This window comes from Lytechinus variegatus, chromosome 6 (genome assembly GCF_018143015.1).
Source record: "Lytechinus variegatus isolate NC3 chromosome 6, Lvar_3.0, whole genome shotgun sequence".
In the NCBI taxonomy this organism is placed as follows: domain Eukaryota; kingdom Metazoa; phylum Echinodermata; class Echinoidea; order Temnopleuroida; family Toxopneustidae; genus Lytechinus; species Lytechinus variegatus.
This window is the reverse complement of record NC_054745.1, coordinates 11219476-11243810: the sequence shown is the minus strand read 5'-3', so window position 1 is coordinate 11243810 and position 24335 is coordinate 11219476. Positions and strand designations below refer to the sequence as shown.

General features: G+C 36.5%; 1 protein-coding gene across 1 annotated transcript in view; it reads left to right on the top strand.

Annotated features, from left to right (window-relative positions):
- The window catches only part of LOC121416989 (kinesin-like protein KIF27), a 40001-nt gene that overhangs the window by 2359 nt on the left and 13307 nt on the right, over positions 1-24335 (top strand). Inside the window, exons 3-21 of the mRNA XM_041610528.1 lie at positions 638-775; positions 2169-2255; positions 4000-4107; positions 5868-6000; positions 6366-6512; positions 7321-7509; positions 8124-8347; positions 9485-9619; positions 10861-10907; positions 11777-12014; positions 13515-13601; positions 14275-14400; positions 16219-16377; positions 17855-17991; positions 19034-19128; positions 20561-20723; positions 22150-22246; positions 22557-22724; positions 23359-23502. Of these exons, the coding sequence (XP_041466462.1) occupies positions 638-775; positions 2169-2255; positions 4000-4107; positions 5868-6000; positions 6366-6512; positions 7321-7509; positions 8124-8347; positions 9485-9619; positions 10861-10907; positions 11777-12014; positions 13515-13601; positions 14275-14400; positions 16219-16377; positions 17855-17991; positions 19034-19128; positions 20561-20723; positions 22150-22246; positions 22557-22724; positions 23359-23502 (2622 nt within the window). The remainder of the gene's footprint in view (positions 1-637; positions 776-2168; positions 2256-3999; positions 4108-5867; positions 6001-6365; positions 6513-7320; positions 7510-8123; positions 8348-9484; positions 9620-10860; positions 10908-11776; positions 12015-13514; positions 13602-14274; positions 14401-16218; positions 16378-17854; positions 17992-19033; positions 19129-20560; positions 20724-22149; positions 22247-22556; positions 22725-23358; positions 23503-24335) is intronic.

Sequence of the window (24335 nt, the reverse complement as noted above, 5' to 3'; positions counted from 1 at the left end):
GCTTAAAGCCCATGGGGGGGCACTCACATATAATGGGGGTACATGTATGAGGACGTGCCACTTTGATGACCCCCTTTTTCAGACCTTATTTTCAGTTGACCAGATACTTTGAATGACAAAAGTTCCAATCAGAAGCCGTCCCGCTCGCAAGACCCCCGTTATGAAACATCTCAGTTCCCTTGCCCTGCCAAAATGTCCAGCGCGAGCACTGCATGCGAGAGCTGCACGCATGGCTTCACAACTCCCTCCGCTAGTAGCTCCAATATATATATATATATATGCACAGCACTAGCATGCACCGTATGTCCCCGTTCCATATACCTTGTTTTTCACACCGCCCTGGTGCCCAGTATATATATAGTTCCCGAGACCCCGTATTTTACCCTTGTGGTCAGTTCCTTAGACTCCCATTTCAGGGTTTCGGCGAGGCTCACCCCCATCAAAATGTAAGTTAATCATCACCACCATCCTCACCATCATCATCACCATCATCACCATCATCATTACTATCATCATTATCATCATCACCATCACCATCATCATCGTAGTTATCATGATCTGGTTCGAATCAGCTTAATCATCATCTTGTCTTTATTATCATGATCTTTTACTTTGTATTTTTGTAAAATGCGTTCAGGTTCGCCCTCTGCTAGCCCAAGAGCGTCTTCATCACCATGAGTTATGTGTGAAGGTCAACTCCAAGGCTAATCAGATAGTGGTTGGCAAGGACAGAGCTTTCACCTTTGATCATGTGATGTCATCAAAGACTTCTCAGGTACGATGATAGGTTTCATGATATTTCCTCTGGCGACAATTGCTCCGCTCTTAATTCGAAACACTCATCAAATGACCAACTTCAACCCTAGGTTTAAAACCATACCTTACCCTATACCTAACATAAAATCCTAATGCAATTCTAGCCCTATACCTACATATTAGATGAAATTAAGTCAGCAGCAATTGTCTGAGAAGCAAATGTCGTGCTACTGCGAAGATCACATTGGTTCTATTTCAGTTCAATTCATTTATTTCCATTTCAAAATCACATTATAAACAAGATCTTGTCACATAAACATAACCTGTATATATACCCTACATGTGTTACCCATTAAGCAAGAAAGGAAATAAGGAAGTTATAAAAACCTAGAAGTTGGGTTTGTCAAGATATCTTTCCCTACATCAATTCATCAAAAATGTAATTGAAATAGTAAAGGAATTTGAAACTTCTTTATAATAATAAGTCATTTTGAAAGCTGCTGTAGAGCAACTTTTCACAGATAAAGACCTTTCCTTTGCTTAAAATGGATAGTACTCTATTAATCATTATTTTTTAAAAGGAAGATGTTATGTGTTTGAGTTAAGTTTAATAGACGTGTATAAATCGGGTAAGAATTATTTCGTCCAGGACCAACCGTTTACATCACCATCTGAAAGACATGACCAGGCTAAAACATCTGCATCAATTGATAACTTCCACAATGTAGCTTGGATTGCAGGCACATGCCACAACACCCAGTTTGCCTGGTATAGCAATAAAAAGTCAAACTCTTTATTGTCTTTTATAGTTCTCTTTATTGAAACACTAAATCATTATTTATTGATTAAAACATATTTCAACAGGATAAAACATTAATCAGCTCGCAGGCTGTTTGACATAATGGTCCTGAATAAATAAAGAAATACACATATTAAAAGGAAAGATTACAAATGATATTAGGAATAATAATATACAGCAAAACTAAATTCAAATAATACTAAAAGGGAATCATCAGAAAGAAAAAAAAACAAAAAACAGTAAGATTTGTCTTATAGTAAGATAAAGAAGTGAATGAAAAAGAAAGAGGTTTTATACATCGATATGAAATCATGTTAAAACACGAAAAGGCCTCAATTAAAAAAATTGTAACAATACTAATACCAATAGGAAATCATTATAATCAAGAATAATTAGATGTGTTTTCTTGGGTAATCATGCTGATAATGACAATACTATGAGTATATATCAATGAAAAAAGAAAAGTTAAAACAATTCTTATTGATCTATTGATTCTAAGCAAAGTAATTCAAGCTTCTTTTGAAATATCACTGTTTATGTTGTGTAAACTTCATTTGCATATCCCTTATTTTACACAAATAATAAAATGTTTTTGACTATTTCTGCTTTATAGGAATCAATCTATCAAACCTGTGTCGACAACCTCATCTCCAGTTTCTTTGAGGGTTACAATGCAACAGTATTTGCATATGGCCAAACGGTATGTACCCTATCATCGTGTATCTAATTGTATAAAATAGCATGTAGATATCGACCTCTGCTCCAGGATTGTATTTGGTACTGCTTGATAACGCTGGCAATTCTTAAGGGGAAAAATGCTTTTATTGTGTCTTCAGTATATCCAGGCAAATCATTTCACACCTGCTCTTGAAAGAAAAGAAAAATATTTGTCATCATGAACCAGTAAAACTTGACTTTTATGCATTTTATATTGCATACCATATGGGACAGCTGCTGTATTTGGCATCACAAAAAATATATTAATTTTCTTAATCTTTGATGGATTTTCTTCAAAACTTCATCAATATTTGTATAAAAAACTTTTGTCAGGGTGAACTTCCCCCTTTAAGTGGGTGACTTGGGTGATATTTTGCAAAGTACTTGTCAGTGATTTGCACTTATACCTAGGTCACATTTGCTCTATGGCGAATGTACGGCGAGTCAACAACAGCCGTTTAAACATTTTTGTACCAGCTGCATATGGGTAATTTGAATTGAAATTAATGAAACGGCTGTTTTCGACTTGCCATACAGCCGCCGTAGAGGAAATGTGACCGAGGTATAACTAATTTGCTCTGTGTCAATCAGATAGCTTTCAGCTTAAAACACTGACTATTTCAAAATAATTTTTATTATGTTTCATGAAATGTCCCAAAATCGTTAGTTTAGCTCAATAATTTGGATGCAGACCTGTCCAAAAAATTCATGCTACTATGAGAAAAAATGAGTTTCAAACTCTACACATTCTGGCCCATAGCTTTAACTTAAACCACGATCTAAGTCTGTGACAAAATTATGGGAAGCCAAAAGTGTCAAAATTTTTATTACATTGTATGTATCTTATATTTACTATGCTCTCTTCTGATTATTCATTGGTGAAGACAATGATCTTTTTATATTTCCTAGACAATTATAAATGGTGTGAGAGCCAAACGAGCTGAAATATGTACCTGTTCATGATTTATGTAACAATTGGCTGTCCTTTCTTAAACCACAGCCTTAAACCTGAGTTTAAGTTAAACCTGACTTCAGAATACGGGCCTCTGTGTCCATTTTTATTGCATTGGTGTCATTTGTTTATTCTATAAAGCTTATGGTTCTAATTCATGAGCAATTTCTCTCTGCCTGCCTCTCTCTGTCCCTCTCTTACTGTTTGTTTGTTTCTCTATCTCATTCTGTCTCTCTTCCTCCTCTATCTCTATATTTTAAAATGATACTGGTTACATTCTCAGATATGGATAGCCAACTATACTGATTATATTCATTTCAATGCATTTTCATTATGATCTAAGTTTGCTGTAATGTTTTGTTTGTAATTCAAAATCAATAATTTCCAAGACCAACATATGCCCATGAAAGAAAACATAGGCCTGTTTTCTGAAGTCGGGTTTAACTGAGACTGTGGTCTAACTCTAGGTGCTAAAATTATGGCTAGCCAAATGTTTCAAAATTTTGTTTATAGTGATTGCTTGTCATGTCTGAAGACAACTCAGGCAGTTAATAATGTTTTGGGAGTCAAATGAGCTGATACATTGAACCTCTACTGTTATAGATTTATGTAACAACTGGCTTTCCATACTCAAACCACAACTTACACCAGATTTTAAATTAAACCTGAGTTCAGAATACGAGCCACAGTGTACTGTGAAACCACTGCACTCTTATTCTTCGCCATGGAAACCTTCAGAAGTTACAAATAGTTTATGTATTTTCTTGACTTAAAGGGATCTGGTAAAACATTCACCATAGGTGGCGCTGATGTCATCAACATTCCTGAGAATGAGCAAGGCATTATACCAAGGGCAGTAGGTCACATCTTTGATAATATCAGGGTAAGAAGGACTTATCCTATAGGTGGTGCCAGAGGCATTGGGTGATTTTAACCCTATCTAGGCTGGGGTATTTTGGGAGTTCCTATGGCCGGGGGGGGGGGGGCCTCCCAGGCCCCCCTAAGATCTCGGCCGTCGACCGCGCGATCGCGCCGAAAATTGGCACACGGGTTGCCTGGGACATAATCTACAAGATTGTATAGTAATTTATTTCATGCGAATCGCTATTAAGTGATTATGCTAATTTATCCGTAATTAGTATGCGAAATCATACTTTTTCCTCTAACTCCCTAAATAAAGCTCCAAATGTACTAATTTTTGGTATAGAAACTCTTTGTGGTGTCCTAAGCAAGAGTACATGAAAAAATTGTGATATCAAATCATTTTCTTATGTATTATATTGTTTTTTGCAATTTCTTATGTATTTCTTTGTTTTTTTACCTTTTGTTTTTCATTGTTTTTTCAATGAAATTTGTTGGGGACTCTTCTGTGATCATAAAAAGCATAAAATGAACACATTTAGACTAGCAAAACTAAAAATAATCATACATTTATGAATTTTGGTTGAAAACACAATTTGCATTGACTTTGTACACGAAATCACGTTTTTGAGCAATTTTCGGTCTGACATGCACTTACATAATGTTGCGTAATTTCGGAACCACGTACCCGGGTGATGCAAAATTGGTCTCAAAAGTTGCGCAAGACTTGAAAGTAAAAACTCAGCGAGCGGCGCAGTCAAAAAATTTCGCACGGCGAAAATATTGCGCGATTGGTGTTAGTGTTGAAAATTGGATTGCTTCCCCTAGCTCCAAAACTTATTCTGAGTTTGTAAAACTGATCCAGATCACATTTCAACATCTCAACAACCAGTGAGTGAATTTTCATGAGCATCTTCATTCTATGTTTGGTGTTATAATCCTGTAAACATTGACCTCACACCAACACCAAAAGGTCAACACTGAACTTGAAATCATCTATTATGTTCATGGGTCGTCTGTGTGTGATTTTGGTTTTCGTGAAAACTCAAGAACCCTCCGACAGATTGAATCCATATTTAGATCATATCTGTAAATGACCATGATTTTCCGTATTAAGTACTGAAAAATGAGAATACTGATGGTTTCATGCAAAATACCAATTTCTAACGGTCTAGTTTTATGTGTTATTCTATGGTATTTCTTTGAAAATACTGATTTCCTAACCAAAATAATAATTTTCAGCTTCTAAAGATAAATGCCAGTTGTGGTAACAGTGTCAAAATGAGTTCATACAGATTGAATGACAATTAAATGACCACCAAAGTGTCTGCATAAATGAAAAATATGTGCCAAAGGATTCTGGAAGAAATTGTGTTACTACTGAGAAATTAGTAAATAAGCATGGTATTCGGGTCAAGCATCGGGCTGACATTCAAAGCGATAATAATACACTGTCCCATGTGCGCTAATCTGTGTTGGTGATCTTCAGTGTGAACATTTTTCAGCGTAGCTTTCAAGATTTCACAAAGTTCAGTTTATGTAAACTGTACCATATCTAGAACCTCTATGATATAGTGACAATTAGGCCTGGTTTTACAGACTTTCACGTGAAATCAGTGTTTACTGCTACTACTTTCATTTATCTTTATAAGGGTGGAATGTTCTTATTGAGGTTGGCAGCTCTGCTATTAGGTTTGCCTGATTTTTGTCTTTAAATGCTTGAAATTATCTGTTTATATCTTGCTTTTTGTACTTAGTCTCTTTCTTTGTATTTCTCTGCAGAATAACCACAACCGTGATTTTACAATCCATGTGTCCTACATCGAGGTTTATAAAGAAGATTTGAGAGACCTGCTGGATATGGAGACTAGCAGTAAAGATATGCATATCAGAGAAGATGACCAAGGAAATACAGGTTAGAGAGAGATAGTGAGTGATAGAGAGAGCAACAGAGCATGCAAAAGATTGAGATAGAAACACCATAAGAGAAAGGAAAAGAGAAAATGATAAAAACAGATAGAGGGAGAGAGAAAGAGCAAGGAAATACAAAAGAAAGGGGATTGGACAGTGAATGGGGTGGGCAAGATTTAGAAAGATGATTAATTAAACCAACTGGATATTTTAATCTTTCTAGAAATAAAGTGAAAACCTCTATTTTTTCTCAATTTTGTTCATAATCAATTTTCAATTTTTTAGTGATAGGTGGTGATTTTTTTTTACCTGATTGCTATTTTATAACTAATTAATTTTTATCATCTTTTTGTTCAATTTGATTCCTAGTTATTCTCGGTGCGTCAGAGGTCCCATGTAGTTGTTTAGACGATGTCCTACGTTGCCTGGAGATAGGCTCCGCCCACAGACACACAGGAGCTACTAACATGAACGAGCATTCCAGTCGATCACATTCCATCTTTACTATCCTCATGGGTGAGTTCGCACAAAACTCCTTTTAACGATATTGCATGTGATTATTACTAGCCAATAAAACTAAAGAAGATATTTGTGCAATACTCCCTCTGTGACCTTGTTGCATGATAGTACAACAATTTCCTACTCAAACCATCGCTACTCAAGCCATATTCAGCTCATCTCATATGGTTTACAGTCCTTTTCACGACTTCACTCACTTTCAAGAAAGAATACTTCTAATTTTCTCTGTTCATTCTATCTCGTCTTTCCATTTCAATTTTTCTGCCTGTATTTCATTCCCTTCTTCATATTACACATGGTGAACTGTAAACCTTCTCCACGTTATGAACTCCACCATGCAAACCTACAAAGATCATCTGAACAATATCCTGGTCAGTAAAACTAAAGAAGAGAAACATTGTTTAGGTGATAGAATTCGACTGCTCTCATTTATTGTGACCTGAGCAAGACATTTCCGTAGACTAGAAATAAAACCTTCCAGTGTAAAATATTCCATTATCAAGCTATTATTTTTTCACTTTCATTGAAGGTATCATTCAGACTAGAGATGATAATCCTTCCCTCTCTCAGTGCAAAATCTTCAGTATAAGTTTTTTATTATATTTTTGCTGTTGCACGGGGTTTCATTCAGAACAGATTAAAAAAAAAATCTTCCAGAGTAAATATCCATGATAACCTTATTATTTTCCAATAGTGTATATATGGCTTTATTTAGACAAGTGATAAATAAGAGAAGGCCACTTCTAGTGTGAAGTGCCCCTTTATAATCAATTATAACTCTACTGCTTTACATGGTATCATTCAGACCAGAGATGGAGGGCTAGTGCAAACTCACCCTCCTCCTCTCCTGTCATCTCCCCTCGTGGCGAGGATGAACTCTCCGACGATGATGACAGCCAGGACTACCATTTCATGTCAGCAAAGTTCCATTTCGTTGACCTTGCTGGATCAGAGAGGGCCCATCGTACCGGCAATGCAGGGGAGAGGTTCAAAGGTTAGTACGCGGTATAGTTCATGCATAGAAGAATAATTATTTATTAAACCAAGGATATACTCGCGGCCGGTCTTGAGGCCAAATTTTAGTATGTCTGTTAATTTGGTCAAGTTCAATGGGTGATTTAAGGTTCAGTGTTGACCTTTTTGGTTTTGGTGTTAGGTCATCTTTTTACATAAACATAACACAAAACATGAAATGAATTTGGTCCCGAAAAGTCACACATTAGGTGTTGAGCCGTAAATATTATGATTTGTATCATCTTTGTAAACTTAGAATAGGTTTTGGAGCAAGGAAACGTGATCCAAATCGTGCTACCAAATTCAACACCATCACCAACATAAACACCAGACCTGATATCACCCATAAACAGAGCTGCCAAATAGTACTGATTTTCAGTATTTAGAACTGACAAGTAGGAAAAATACTGATAGTTTAATGTATAATACTGATTTCTAAAATTTCAGCTTAATGTGTTGTCCTATGGTATTTTTTGAAAATACTGATTTCCTCACTGAAATACTGATTTTCAACTTTTTAAGAATACTGAAATGTTCTTTTTCAGGTTGGCAGCTCTGCATAAACCTCCGACTTTTTTTCCTTAATTTTTTCAGAGTCTGTGTACATCAACAGTGGTCTGCTGTCATTGGGTAACGTGATTAGCGCCCTCAGTGACCCAAAGAGGAAAGCCACGCACATTCCGTACCGTGATTCTAAGATCACACGACTCCTGAAGGACTCGTTGGGCGGGAATGCCAAGACGTGCATGATCACGTGTATAAGTCCTTCAGCCGTGAATTTTGACGAGACGCTGAATTCGCTGAAGTATGCAAATAGGGTGAGTTCATGTGGAAAAAAATGAGAATAGCAATATTCAGTTATGCCACTTAAATCATCAGCGACATTCCTGAGCATTTTCCCCAGTCATGCGGCGTGTTTCTACAGAGAATCGTTAAACAGTATTACCCGAGTAAGTATCCAGAATTGTTGAAACAGACGCAATGCGGTTTATCGATAATCCGCATTGCACAAGATACAGTTTATCATAACCACCTGGGAGGTGGTTGTTGCCATGTACCGCAACATGGAATGTGAGTTAATCGGATTATTCGCTCTGTAGTCACAGGTTAAAAGGGCGATACGGTTTTTCGATTCTGGAAAAGATGAACCGTTATTTTAACGATTCTCTATAGAAACAAGCCAAATGATTTCTGGCTTGCCCAACCACCCTCTCCATGGGGGGGGCATTCCCACAAGAGTTCCGAGACTCAATTGCTAGGCATACTACTTAGGCTTTGCATCCTAGCGGGTAACCATTTAACACCTGGGTGGAGAATTGCAAATTGTGGATTGATGTCTTGCCGAAGGATGCTAGGCCGTGGTGGGATTCGAAGACACAACCCTCTGATTACAAGGCATGGGTCAGAACTGCTACAACACGACTCTCCCGCAGTGAACCTTTGTTTATAAAGACCACCCAGCGGAGACAAGACGGTTCCATGACATTTGCTCCGGCAACAATTGCTCCGCTCTGTATCCCGTACACTAATTAAATACCGTAGCCAACTTCAACCCTTGGTTTAACAATATACTAAATCGTAAACCTAACCCTATTGCAGCTCTTACCGTAAAAGAAATTAAGCCCAGAGCAATTGTCGCATGGGCAAATGTTGTGTAACCGACATGACAAATAGTTTTTAAGAGCAGGTCAACTTTAAGGACATGTTCCTGTAATACATGTTGTGATTGGGAACATTTTTTTTATTTGTCTTCAAAGCAGTCAGTTGAAAAAAATAGATGCCCTTTGATCAGTCTTTATAAAGCAATGCGTTCTGGCATCCTGTATTGTAACTACTAAGCCTTGATTGTGATTGTCTGCTGAGTCCTGTTACCATGGTAATTACAAAGATACCAAAATTCAAAGTCTTTACGAATGGGGCCCCTGAGCTTGACTTTTCCCTCTTCTTCAATTCAGGCTCGGAATATCAAGAACAAACCAATCGTGAACAAGGACAAGCAGGCGACCCGAATAGCTGAAATGCAGACCGAGATACAGGCTTTAAGGGACGAACTACAAAGGCATAGACTGACAACAGCTAACACTGAATCGGTTAGTAGATAAAGACTTATGCTTTTAGAAACGAGCTACAAATTCATAATCTTACTACAGCTAGTACTGAATTTAAAGAAAATTAACTTGTTGGTTTTATTTTCTAAGTCATTAAAAAGATTTATGTATAAAGGTCAAATTTTCTATTCACATTTACCAGAGTTTTCTTGAATCTTTATTGACAGAAAGTTATCTTTTCTTTGAATGTTACACATTAGTCTACAAGTGAAGAGCTCACTTGCAAAAGGGGTTAGGTCCATTATTCATCAAATTTGATTTTTATGTCTTAATGTATAGATTTTTAGTAGCTCTATAACATGATACCAAAGAAAAGTTGAAATTCCTATTAAAAAGTGAACTAAAATGGCAAAGAAAAATCCTCTTTTTTTCAAAAGGGGTTAGGTCCATTTCAGTTTAGTTGCAAAAGGGGTTAGGTCCACACAGGATTTTTTTGGAAAAAGGAATATCTTAAAACATATGAAGACTGGTAGATTTCTCTTATACCCAATTTTATGTTCTCATGGTAGGGTATCATGAAAATTCAGTTTCGCATACGAATATTGCGATATGGGAGAATTAAAAAATGATTTTCTTGGAGTGGACCTAACCCCTTTTGCAACTAAACTCTTCTGAAGAACTCATTTGTCAAAAGGGGTTAGGTCATTTTTCATAAATTTTATTGTTTTTTGTTTCTAAACCTCTAAATTTTTAGTCACTCTGATGATACCAGAGACAATTTGAGATTCAAATGAAAACGTGAATGAAAGTGGCAAAGAAAAATCACTTTTTTAATCAAAAGAGATTGGATTCATTTCAGTTTAGTTGCAAAAGGGGTTAGGTCCACAATGATAATTTAAAAAAAAATTGAAGACAGGTAGATTTCTTTTATACCCGATTTTATGTTCACATGATAGGGTAGTACATCATGACAATTTAGTTTCTCATAAGAATGTGGACCTAACCCCTTTTGCAACTAAACTCTTCAAATACAGACTCATTTTTTACACTTAATCCAATATTATTCCATGTCTCAGGGGAAGACTAGATGCTGAAGGCTCTGTCTGTAGCCAGCCACAGTACATAGTGAATCTAGTCTCACTTCTTCAGACTCTACATTATGCACTTTGCTTTGAATATTGCAAAGAACAAAGGTCTGTACCTGCAGACTAGTTACACACCTCCATGAGAAATGCTTTTAATTGTTCTTAATTCACTCTTACTGATTTTATTTCTTGTAACAGGGACTAGATACAGTACGAGTGCAAGATCTGGAAGAGCAAATTGCTAGGTGAGATGGGCTATATTGCTCAGGATTGGAATGAAACTTTAATAAAAGAGGATGATTGTAACTATTGGCTACCTAAACACATCTTTATCACGTTATTTCATTAATTCATGAAAGAGTGTGTTCCGATTTCCATTCAGCTTTCATTCTCAAGTCCAGCCCACCAAACTTCCCCATCCCCCTTAAAAAATTCCAAGAGTTGTGAGTGATAAGTCTCTTTGCTTAAATGCATAGGTTCACTTTTAAAGTTTAACTTACTTATTTAAAAACCTCGAAAACTTTGATATGTGTCTTATATGATATTTTTCGTGTGGATGACAAAATACTCCCAGAAAGAAGAAGAAAAAAAAAATCAAATTTTTGCAGATACTTCCCAAGATTTGTGTGAGTGAAATATCATTTTATTTTGGTTTATGTCAATTCCCGCAGGAACTTAGCATGACAGCGTTTCGCTGGTAAATGCCAAGCTGGTAAATAGCCAATAACATAGGAAACGTATAACGTCTAGGTCAATCAGGCATAGTGACTGACCTTATAAATGACAGATATTACTCTTGGCCCTTTTTATCAAAGTAGAGACAATTGGGGACTTGAACTCACAACCTTGTGATTAAGAGTCCAATGCTGTATCACCACTACACTACATTTCTTGGGGACTGTAATGCATGTAGTATGTGGAATAATATTGTAACAGTGTTTCTGGTCGCTTAATTTTTATCTCTTGAATTACTAAATAATGACATTCGGGAGAATTTTTTTCAGGACTTCATTTTTATAACATATCACAAACACAGTTGACAAGGGGAACCTCGCAGCTCAGTTTTTTTAAAAAGTCGAACCAGTTTGAATTAATGCCTTTTTAAATCACACAGATATCGGAATGAGCTGTCTCACTTCCGGGTCTGCACCGACGAGGCCTCCAAGATCTTCTCTGGCTTCCAGAGCAGTGATCGTCTGACCAAAGCCCAGCAGACCGCGGTCAATAACTGGATGGACCTGGCCAATGAGATGAAAGATGCCCTACGGTCGGCCACGCCCCTTGACCCCGCCCAGTTTGGACCGGTAGAAGGGCAGGAGAAGATCTGGGAGTTAGAAAGCAAACTCAAACAGGTGAGAGCCTTGTGGCCCAGTGGATTAGTCTCCAGACGTTGAAACAGGGGGTTGTGGGTTCAAATCCCAGCCATGGCGTAATTTCCTTTAGCATCCACATTGTGCCGCACTCAACCCAGGTGGGTGTTTCATAAAGCTCTTCGTAAGATACGATTGACTTTATGCAGGACTGGTGATCCTTTCTTGTCCTATGTGATATCCCTCTGTAAATGAGTTATGACCTAAGAACGTGTTCCAGTCGTGTGTAACTTTACGAACAGCTTTATGAAACACCCTTCAGGGCTCCGTAACACAAAGGTTTGCGATGAATTGCAAATATGAAAAAAACACTCTGATTGGTCCCTGGTCAATATTTTAAACCTAATGCGCGTGTAATGTTTATAATGATTGGTCAGTTGATTTAGCGATTGATCGCTAATCTTTGTGTTATGGAGCCCTGGTGAGGTGAATGAGTACCTGACCTTTTAGTGCTTGTGTGCAATAAGGCCACCTGGCTTGCATAGAGATGTTATATCAGAGTAAGAGAAAGGTGAAACAAGAAAGGCTTGAGCAATGTATTATCAGGCCCCATCTTTTAAAGTGTTGTGATTGATTTTTGATTGATTGATTCATTTATTTTCCACACTTCATAAACAGAAAAACAATACAGAGTAAAGATGGTATTACAAAATACAGTACAATATATTCCAGTGCATAAAGAAAACATACACTACACAAAACAATAAACCAAAATCTGAACAATACTTAAATCACACAAGAAGAGAAACAGTATATGTAAATGTGGGGGATCATTTAAAAAGTTAAAAACTTATAACATAATCCCAATTTTGTAAATAAAAGTTTGAATTTTGCAGAGAAAGACTAGAAAAAAAAATGAATTGAGGTAACTTAGTCTAGGAAATTAAAGTTTTTGCAGAAAAAATGTTTTTAGTTTATATTTAAATATATGAAGGGATAGAGAACTTTTGACATCTTCAGGGAGACTGTTCCACCACAACTATGGAAAGCCTGTAACGTCGACGTCTAAAATGCATGGTTATTTAAATTATTTTTTAGATATAATGTGTATTCATACATTCATTGTTTTCTTGACAGTTCAGTGTACTTCTCTTTGTTCACAAAGTACATTACTTGATACTTGATATAGTAATCCTTTGGTAGCTCATGCAGAAGCTATACTGGGATGATGAATAAAGTGAGCCACTGGAAGGGGTGTCATGAAGTGCAGAAATGATGATGGATAGACAAAACAATTTTGTATATACAGTTAAGCATGCTATGCTGTCAGAGTCCAAGTGAAAACCAAGCTTTTGACTTTAAATCATTTGCGATCCAACATGGGGCTGCATCATTCTGATAAGCAAATTTTCTGAAGAAAAAATTACTAAATTGATTTCCATATAGTTGGCGTTGATTGGATCAATCATAACTCTTTGTGAGACGGGGTCCTAGTTGATGACTCACTCCAGTCTGATAATCTGTATTTGATTTTTTCCCCAGGCATTGGCTGATCTAGCGAGTGATGAACAGATATTTGCTGATAAGAGAAGAGAAAATGAAGATCTTTTAGCCAGACTCCAAGATATGGTAAGAGAAAATAGACATACGGGGGTGAAAAATACATATTTATTCCAGATCTTTTAAAATTTAATTTATTCAAATGCATGTGAAAGTGTTAACATTGAACTTTAAAAGAAAAATGATTAATGAAGGTAAAAAGAAAGGCAGAATAAAAAAAGAGTAAAAAATCAATACGTTTTCAACACAGAAATATGTAATATTCCTTTGTTGTTCTTTTACTGAGATATCTTGTTCTATTCTTTTCCCCTACTGTCTTAGCACTTTTAAACTTTCAAATAAAATGCTTGAATTTTTTTCTAGATTATTATTATTATTATTGATTAAAAAAATAGACTGAAAGTGCAAGTTTGTATTGTTCCTGAGTTTTAATTAGATTCATTCAGTAAAAGGGCATCAGTCCAGTTTAACACAAATGTAGCACAATTTGACAATCCTGTTATTTTCCAAAAACATTTGACTGTTTTTCAATTTCCAGACTGAAACTACTTCAAAATGATTCTCTGTTGTGTTTTCTTTTCCCCCCAAAATAGAACGAAGGCATAAACAATTATTCAAAATTTTGTCGCTATTTTCTATCTCATTTGGAGTAATTAGGCTTTTGATTGATTGAGTGTAATGACACAGTGTTTTATTGACATTGGTTTTGTTTAAGAAAATGTAATAATGATTTTTTTTGAAGGAATCTGAAAGAGACCGTTGCTCCAACGAACTGGAGAGGGCGCTAGATAATGTTCGTCGTCTAGAGGGCGCTCTCATTGAACAGCAGACTAAAATCACAGAGCTTCAGTCCCAGTTAGGTCATGAGGTAGGGCTCCTGTTTTTATCTCTCATTCTGAAAGAAAGGAGTGTTTCATGAAAGGACTTATCCGACAGTTACCATAGTAACAGTGCCTCTCAACCAATCACAATCAAGGAAAGTTGCCAGATCTGACAACCTGTCAGACAAAAATGTTGATGAAAAGCTCTGAAAATTGTTATTTTATAATGTCACATTTGGTGGACACAGAGTAGCATAGTAAAAAATTTTAAATTTGCTTCTAAAAATAGAACCATGTATAGGAAATCTGAGGTATTTTGGTACCTGGCATGACAAGTAAATTTGCATATTGCATCAAGTTTTGGTCAACCTGATAGCCATTATTTGACTTTTAGGACCAAATGTAAACAACCAGGTGAGTGTTTCATAAAGCTGTTCGTAAAGTTACGAACAACTTTACGCACGACTGGAACATGTTCTTAGGTCATAACTCAATTACATAGGGATATCACATAGCACAAGAAAGGATCACCAGTCGTGCATAAAGTCATTTGTATCTTATGAACAGATTTATGAAACACCCTCGTGATATCCCGACACTGTACATATAACAGTCACTGTGGTATACATTGTTTTACCCAATAACTTCATAAAAAATGAGTCTAAGGGCCACTGCACACCTTACGACCCGACTGGTCCATGACTGGCTTGCGGCTGAGCGAGGGGAGATGTGACGTCACAGCTTTTGTCAGCTTGAGAGTCGCAGACTGGTCAGAGACAAGTCGCAAGGAAAATCGGAAGGATTTGACATGTCGAATCCTTACAACTTGATCGCAAGCTCAATTCAACTTCCAGCCAATCAGACAGCAGAGTTGCACGATGCGTATATTGTATACAATGCGTATACGCAGTAGTAAGCGCCATTTTCTCAATGGCTATGGCAAAAAGCAAAAAGCGCATGCGTGAGTCGCAGGCAATATGGTAATCGGATCGCAAGGTGTGCGGTGTCGATGCTTATGACTACCTTGCGATTCATCTCCCCTCACTCAGTCGCAGACCAGTGGGGTTGTAAGGTGTGCGGTGGCTTTAAATGGTACAAAATTACCAGTAAAATGTATGATGTCAATACAAATATAAATCTTGCAAATAATAAATGTATAATTTGTATTGAGTTATGCTGAAGGGTCGCAATTTATATCCCAACTTCATGGAAAGACCCAACTATAAAACGTGCAGTGATCCAACTCATCCTTTTTTCCAATTATAAGCATTTGAATATTGCAATCACTAATGCCATGGAGATCCTCCCATTGGCAATGCGACAAGGATGTGTGATGTCACATGTGGAAAACTTTCCCTTTGATCGACTATAAAATACCCCCAATATGTCTCTTTTGCTTTTTTCTTTTATGGTGATACAAACTTTTCATCCATGATGCATTCTTTATAAATCTGTATTACATGCTCTCCTATAGAAAGATCACATGATCTACTGATAGATGTGATAAAAGAGGCAGTTTAAGTGAAATATATGCAAAAGTAATGGGGAGAGTTGTTCACAAGTGACATCACACATCTTCGTCGCATTGCCAATAGGAGGATCTCCATAGCATTAGTGATTGCAATATTCAAATGCTCATAACTTTCTCATTATTTGTCTGATTTTTCTCAAACTTTTGTTGATCTGTTTCTTTGATTTTTCTGTTTTCACACAAGCTATCTTGTTCCAATGGTTTCATTCTCCTTTAAATCGTAGTGAGACAACTAAATGATGATGTACATGTAGCTATTCACTGCATCTATTTATTATTGTCATTGTAATTCATTATGTGAATGTAACAATTGAATCTTGTTCTTTCCCCACAGAGTGTTGGTGGTGGAGGTTTCGAGCTGCCCCTAGCTACCAGTAGAAGAGCTATGTCAGTACCTCCTCATGCAATGAGGACCAAATCAGCCTCGGGGAGTAACACAGCGAGGGATAAAGTTAGACCAGAGTCAAGGAGACTGCATACCAGTCCACCTTTGGTATGGAGGTTTATTTTGTAGATTTGTCATATTTTATTCTAGTGGTTTGGAATGAAAATGAACAATTGTTACTTAGGTGGTGATGATTTTGAGGAGGAGCTCTAGATGGTGGTGGTGGTTGTGATGATGATGATGGTGGTGGTTGTGGTGGTGGTGGTGATGATGATGATGATGGTGGTGGTGGTGGTGATGATGATGGTGGTGGTTGTGGTGGTGGTGGTGATGATGATGATGATGGTGGTGATGATATTGGTGGTGATGATGATGATGGTGGTGTTGGTGGTGGTGATGATGATGGTGGTGGTGGTGGTGATGATGATGATGATGGTGGTGGTGGTATTGGTGGTGATGATGATGATGATGATGGTGGTGGTGGTGATGATGATGGTGGTGGTATTGGTGGTGGTGATGATGATGATGATGGTGGTGGTGGTATTGGTGGTGATGATGATGATGGTGGTGGTGGTATTGTTGGTGATGATGATGATGGTGGTGATGGTATTGGTGGTGATGATGATGATGATGGTGGTGGTGGTGATGATGGTGGTGGTTGTGGTGGTGGTGGTGATGATGATGGTGGTGGTGGTATTGGTGGTGATGATGATGATAATGCTACTGTTGATGGTATTATGAATAGGACAATAACCAGTAATGGATATGGCGGTGATGATGATGATGATGATGGTGATGGTGGTGGTGGTGGTGATGATGATAATAATGCTAATGTTGATGGTATTATGAATAGGATAATAACCAGTAATGGATATGGTGGTGATGATGATGATGATGGTGGTGGTGGTGGTGGTGATGGTGATGATGGTGGTGGTGGTGATGATGGTGTTGATAATGCTACTGCTGATGATTTTAGTAATGACTGACGGTGGTATTATGAACCAATAATGAATATGGTGGTATTGACGATGATGGTGACGATGGTGATGATGGTGACGGTGATGACAATGATGAGAATGATGAGTGAAAATTTTGATGACAGTGGTCATGGTTGTGTTTTGTTTAGTTTATGATTTTGGTTTTAATGATAATTATGATTATTTGTAGTTACTTTCTCACCTTGAAAAATTGGAAAGTATGCAATTTCCTGACCTTCTTTGTTCCTACTAGTAGTGATGATTGTAATGATTTTAGTCATGTCAAATTTGACATATATCTATTCCTATCTTTTTTTTGTTCTTGATACAGTTCTCTCTTAATGATAATAATCAATTTAACCCTTAGTGATGATGATGTTAATTGTGGCAAATTTGAAATATGGAGGGAATAATTTTGCTTACCAAATTTGATAAGCATTGTTTGCTCATAAAGAGAAAAACTCTCAACCTTGTGTACAGTCCTATGTAAAAACATCTGCTACACTAAAGACGTTTTGTGTATAGCATTGTGGAGCAAATTGTGATGCGATATCAGATAAATGATTAGCTGAATATGGTATCAATTCCTTTCTTTGTTCTTGATGCAGTTCTCTCTTGAAAGGATAGTCCAAGGTTTCCGAGCGAGAAGCCAACTTCTCATCCGGCAGCTTGAAGACAACGATGCCGTCCTTCAGGAGAACCTCACAGACAGCAGTGGACCGGAAGACTCGGATACAGAAAATAAGTAAGACGCTCAAAGTATTGTTTAGTCCCAGGTAGTCATATCCATGTCTTTGGTCATGCAATACATGTAGTCCCAGATACCTATATTAAAGGTAAATGCCAGTTGTGGTAACGATATTAAAATGAGTTCGTACAGAATCCAATTAAATGACCACCAAAGTGTCTGTTTGTATAAATAAACATGTGCCAAAGGATTCTGGAAGAAATTGTGTAATTGCTGAGAAATTAGCAAATAAGCACAGGATTCGGGTCAAGCGTCGGGCCGACATTCAAAGCAATAATAATACACTGTCCCATGTGCACTTATCTGTGTTGGTGATCTTCAGTGTAAACATTTTTCAGCGTAGATTTCAAGATTTCACAAAGTTCAGTTTATGTAACTACCAGATCTAGATCCTCGATGATATACTGACAATTAAGCCTGGTTTTACAGACTTTCTCATGAAATCAGTGTTTACTGCAACTACTGGCATTTCTCTTTAATGTTGTATTCTTTAGCAGTGTGTATTGTCCTATTTATGCATATTGTATATTGACCAATTTGAATGTTTGGTTATTCAAGCATATGAAGATAATGTGAGTTTATTTGATTAAATTAAGATAAAGAAGATTATGAATATTGTACACATGGGGAATGTCTCATAGATTGGGGGCCTAAAAGCCCTCTTCAACATTTCTCCTGATAAATCTGCAACATGAAATATTTGCCCCACTTCATTTTATTTATTTTGTTTCAAGTCTCGTTCAACTTCTGAGACCAAATTTGCGGTCTCTTGGTGCACGGTTCTGACAAAAAATGACACAATATGTGCAAATTGCACATGCACTTTTGGAAATAATTAGACCACTTTATTACCAAGCTTTCATATGGTATGGTCTCATAATTATTGCCCAAGCTCTTTTTGAAACACCCTTTGAAGTAGCATGTATTCACAGCCAGATTTATTCATGTTGTATATCTAAAAGTGTATGTGGTCCCATATATGCATATTTCTGTGCTCATCTACCCATCTAAAATAGGAACTCCTATTTTTTTCTTGTAGGGCGTTGGGTCAGACATGGAGTAAAGAAGAGAGAGGAGGGTCTACTGTATCCTCAGCCAGACAGAGAAGAAGAACCCATGTCATGAATAACAAAGGTGAGGGGTGTCTTTCACAAGACACTTAGGCCCGAATTCACAAAGGTGGTTTTGAAAACCCATGGGTTATGTAGATTTCCTGTATAAATTACACTTATTCTACTGCATATATTAAAAAAATGTCCAATGCCGATGCACGCTTCTGTCACAGTGCGCCAAATTGATGCTTATTGCCGTGGTTATCCACACTATTTTATTCATGAATCCACTGTTTTGAATTAATGAGTCCACTCTTCAAACAGTAGACTCATGAATAAAATAGCGTATCTAACCATGGTAACAGGCGTCAATTTGGCGCATTGTGACAAAGGTGCGCATCAGTATTGGACACTTTTTAGTACTTGCGGTGAATAAGCGTAATTTATACAGGAAGTCTACATAAACCATGGGTTCAACCGAGGGTTTTTAAAACCACCTTTGTGAATTCGGGCCTTTGGGGGTGTTGCAAGAAAATATTTGCAATCGATCGTAAATGTTCTGCTGCAATTTTACAATTGATAGATCAATGTTAGCAGTAGCCAATCAGATTACATTGCTTGTTTCAAGAAGCAGATTAGCAATCAATCATAAATTTGCAATGAATTGTAAGACATATGAATGATTTAGGGACCAAAAATAGACTTGCAATTGATCGCAAGTTTCATGCAGCGCCCCCATAAGTCAGTGATTGTCATTGAATATTATGTTTACACCTATGTTCCTTTGTTTGATTGTGAATATTGAATAAAGTGATGATTACTGCCACATGTATGATATTCTACTGCACCATTCACAAGTAAAAAAAGAGAGTAGGCAAAACATTGAAAATTGGCATAGTTCAACATTTTTTTTAGGGGGTAGGGTGGGGTCAAATTTAAGTAAAAACTAAAAAGCAGCAGGTTTGACAATACAATACAATATAAGTATTTTACATAGCGCTCTTCACAATGATTGTACCACATCTCCTTACAAAATGAGCAAAATCAAAATTGTGAAAGAAAAAAAAAATGTTCATAAATAACAAGTAAATTAACTATTGAAAACAAATGTCTTTGATGACCGCTGAAATGCTCCCAGAGATGACGATTCACAGATGCAGCAGGGGAGCTGGTTCTTGAGGCGTGGCACGGCAGCAGCGAACGATCGGTCCCCTGATGAGGTAGCAGTTCTTGGACTGCCAACAGAGTGGTATCATTACCAGATCGTAGTACACGCCTTTCACTCTGGTACGGAAAACTTAGGTCATTAAGATTTGGTGGAGCACAATTATGGATGCATTTGTAGGGGATGGTTGTATGTGACATACTTATGGACAGGAAGCCAGTGTAATTGATGTAAAAGGGGAGAGGCATGATCATGCTTCTGACAACGGTCAGATTTTTATTGGCCTTATAAACAGAACTATGATCAACTTAATTCATTTCTTATCTTGTTATCCCTCTTCAAATCTCAGCTACAAATAGTACCATGGTCAAGTCCAGGTCAGACCAGGACATTCCTTCTGAGGACGTTGACCTGAGGTCAAGCGTCGAGGCGGGTCAAGAGCGTGTGAAGGCATCCCAGAGGAACATGCAGGAATCCCATCAGAAACTGAGGGATCTTACATTGAATATCAGGTAGAGTGAAAATACAATCCTTATAAACTGAGGGATCTTACATTGAATATCAGGTAGAGTGAAAATACAATCCTTATAAACTGAGGGATCTTACATTGAATATCAGGTAGAGTTAAAATACAATCTTTATAAACTGAGGGATCTTACATTGAATATCAGGTACAGTTAAATACAATCCTTATAAACTGAGGGATCTTACATTGAATATCAGGTAGAGTTAAAATACAATCCTTATAAACTGAGGGATCTTACATTGAATATTAGATACAGTTAAAATACAATCTTTATAAACTGAGGGATCTTACATTGAATATCAGGTACGGTTAAATACAATCCTTATAAACTGAGGGATCTTACATTGAATATCAGGTAGAGTTAAAATACAATCCTTATAAACTGAGGGATCTTACATTGAATATCAGGAAGAGTTAAAATAAAATCCTTATAAACTGAGGGATCTTACATTGAATATTAGGTAGAGTTAAAATACAATCCTTATAAACTGAGGGATCTTACATTGAATATCAGGTACGGTTAAATACAATCCTTATAAACTGAGGGATCTTACACTGAATATCAGGAAGAGTTAAAATAAAATCCTTATAAACTGAGGGATCTTACATTGAATATCAGGTAGAGTTAAAATACAATCCTTATAAACTGAGGGATCTTACATTGAATATCAGGTAGAGTTAAAATACAATCCTTATAAACTGAGGGATCTTACATTGAATATCAGGTACAGTTAAATACAATCCTTATAAACTGAGGGATCTTACATTGAATATCAGGTAGAGTGAAAATACAATCCTTATAAACTAAGGGTTCTTACATTGAATATCAGGTAGAGTGTAAATACAATCCTTATAAACTAAGGGGTCTTACATTGAATATTAGGTAGAGTTAAAATACAATCCTAAGGGATCTTACATTGAATATCAGGTACAGTTAAAACACAATCTTTATTAACTGAGGGATCTTACATTGAATATCAGGTACGGGTAGAATACAATTGTTATAAGTTATATGATTGATTTGCGAGGACAAGTCCACCCCAACAAAAAGTTGTTTTAGATAAAGAGAGAAAAATCAAATAAGCATTACACTGAAAATTTCATCAAAATAGGATGCAAAAGCAAGTTATGACAATATTGTAAGATTTGCCCAATTTCACAAAAGAGTTATGTATATTTTGTACATCCTTGTCATTATGCAAATGAGGGTACTGATGATGTCACCCACTCACTATTTCTTTTCCATGTTATGTGCTATTGTCCTATTTATGAACAGAAGTCCATCAATTTTCCCCAACAACTTCTCTCTTTCTCTCTGTCCCCTCTCTCCTCCTCTCTTTATATCTCATCTCTCTCTCATCTTTTCTTTCTCTTTTTTTTATCTCTCCTTCTCTTTCTCTTTCTCATTACAGATTGAAAGAAGAACTGATCCGTGAGTTGGCCAAGACAAGTAAAGAATCTGAGGCGGCCAACAAGAAATACTCCAACAAAATCAAACAGTTGGAAAAGGTGGGATGTTTCCCTATTCAAGCTCTATGGTCCTGGGGCTGATTCACTAAGAGAGTTAAATGTTCCTAAGAGTCATGCTTAGATGCTGACAGGCACATGATATATAGCCCATTTTACATAACAAATAATACACTTTTTAAAATTTGTGATGTTATCGACGGTACGGGCATGTCAGGTTTTTGCAAGAAAATGCAACGTACTCTGCTTGAGATCCTTGAGCTTTCGCATATTGCAAATACCCTTGAGTGTGCTGCATCGCCATAACACACTCATACATGTGCATTATTTGTTTTATATTTTGATTTTATAGGATGCACAGAAAGCAAGGCAGGAATTGGTCGAAGCAAGACGACACCTCCATGACCTGGGGTCAAAGGGCGAGATGGAAACAAAGGAGAAGAACAAATTAGAAGATGAATATCAGAAGAAGATGGAGAAAGCACATTCAAAGGTCAAAGAACTTATGAAAAAACAACAGGTGAGGATAATAGACGGATGTATAGATAGATAGGTAGATAGATAATGAGATAGATAGATAGATATATAGATAGGTAGATAGATAATGAAATAGATAGATAGATGTATAGATAGATAGGTAGATAGATAATGAGATAGATAGATAGATATATAGATAGGTAGATAGATAATGAAATAGATAGATAGATAGATATATAGATAGGTAGATAGATAATGAGATAGATAGATAGATAGAGAGATAGATAATGAGATAGATAGATAGATAGAGAGATAGATAATGAGATAGATGGATAGATAATGGATGGATAGATATATATTTATATATATAGAGAGAGAGATAGAGAGATAGATAGATTGATCGATAGATAGATATATAGATAGATAGATAGAAAGATAGATAGATAGTTATAGATAGATAGATGGGTAGATGGATTGATGGATGGAAGGAAGGATGGATAGCACGAATTTTCTATTGTATTATGATTTTGTTTCCCTTCAGCAGATTTTTCTATCACATAGTGGCATTTTTTTCATTTTTAGTTTGTGCATTTAAATCTGTTCATAAATTAATTTAATTGAGTAATTTTTTTTTCATCAATAAATTGATTAATCATATGATTTATTTTTTTATCCAGGAATCTGAGAGAGTTCTTAAGTTGCAGACACAGAGAGAGAAGAAAATTGAAGATCTTGAGATCAACGTTGGTCGGATGAAACAACATCAAGAGCTACTACAAGCTAGGCTAAAAGAAGAGGGTGAAAGAAAGCTGAAACTTGAGGTATGCACCCCTATTATAAGAATAGATCATTGCTATTTTCCATGTAATTGATGCACTTAGATGATAACATTTCTTTTCTTTGGGGATGATGGAAAAGATTTTAATTGATATTGGTTGGATGAAACAGCATCAAGAGCTACTACAAGCTAGGCTGAGTAAAAGAGGGTGAATGACAGCTAAAACTTGAGGTATGCACCCCTATTACAGCAATGGATCAGTCCTGTAGTCTATGTAGCTGGTATATATTTGGATTGTACCATTTCTTCTAAGGGGATGATTGAAGTCACTTGAAACTACAACAAAGAGAGGATAGGGAACAAAAACCTTTAATTTGAGGAACGTGTATTACCCCTGTATTAGGAATTATCTATTCATGTTATAGACTTATCGATTCTGCCTTTTTTTTCAAATATCACAATATTTAAAAAGTGAGAAGGGAGGGGAAATATAGATTCAGCTTGGGTTCTATAGCAGTACGCATACCATAGTAATGGGGATTTCCTGCTTTCTGCTTATCTAGCACACTTGTAGATTTTTGAAAAAAAGTGACATAAAGCATATTTGTTTAGTAAAGTGTAGGAGCTTATTAAAGGTTTTTAATTATATGAAAATATTTGTTGAAAATGCTTTAACTTGATGATTACTTAAACTTTGTGGAAGGTAAATTCATGCAGAGTGTAATGTATAATGATGAAAAGTATTTGTATACCACCATCTATCTAGAAATAATCTATTCTGAGGCAAGCTGTCATCATTACCCTGACTTTAGCTCGAGCTTCCTTCCTGCCTTCAGTGCATAAATGGAATTAATCTTACTGGGTACCCATTTACCT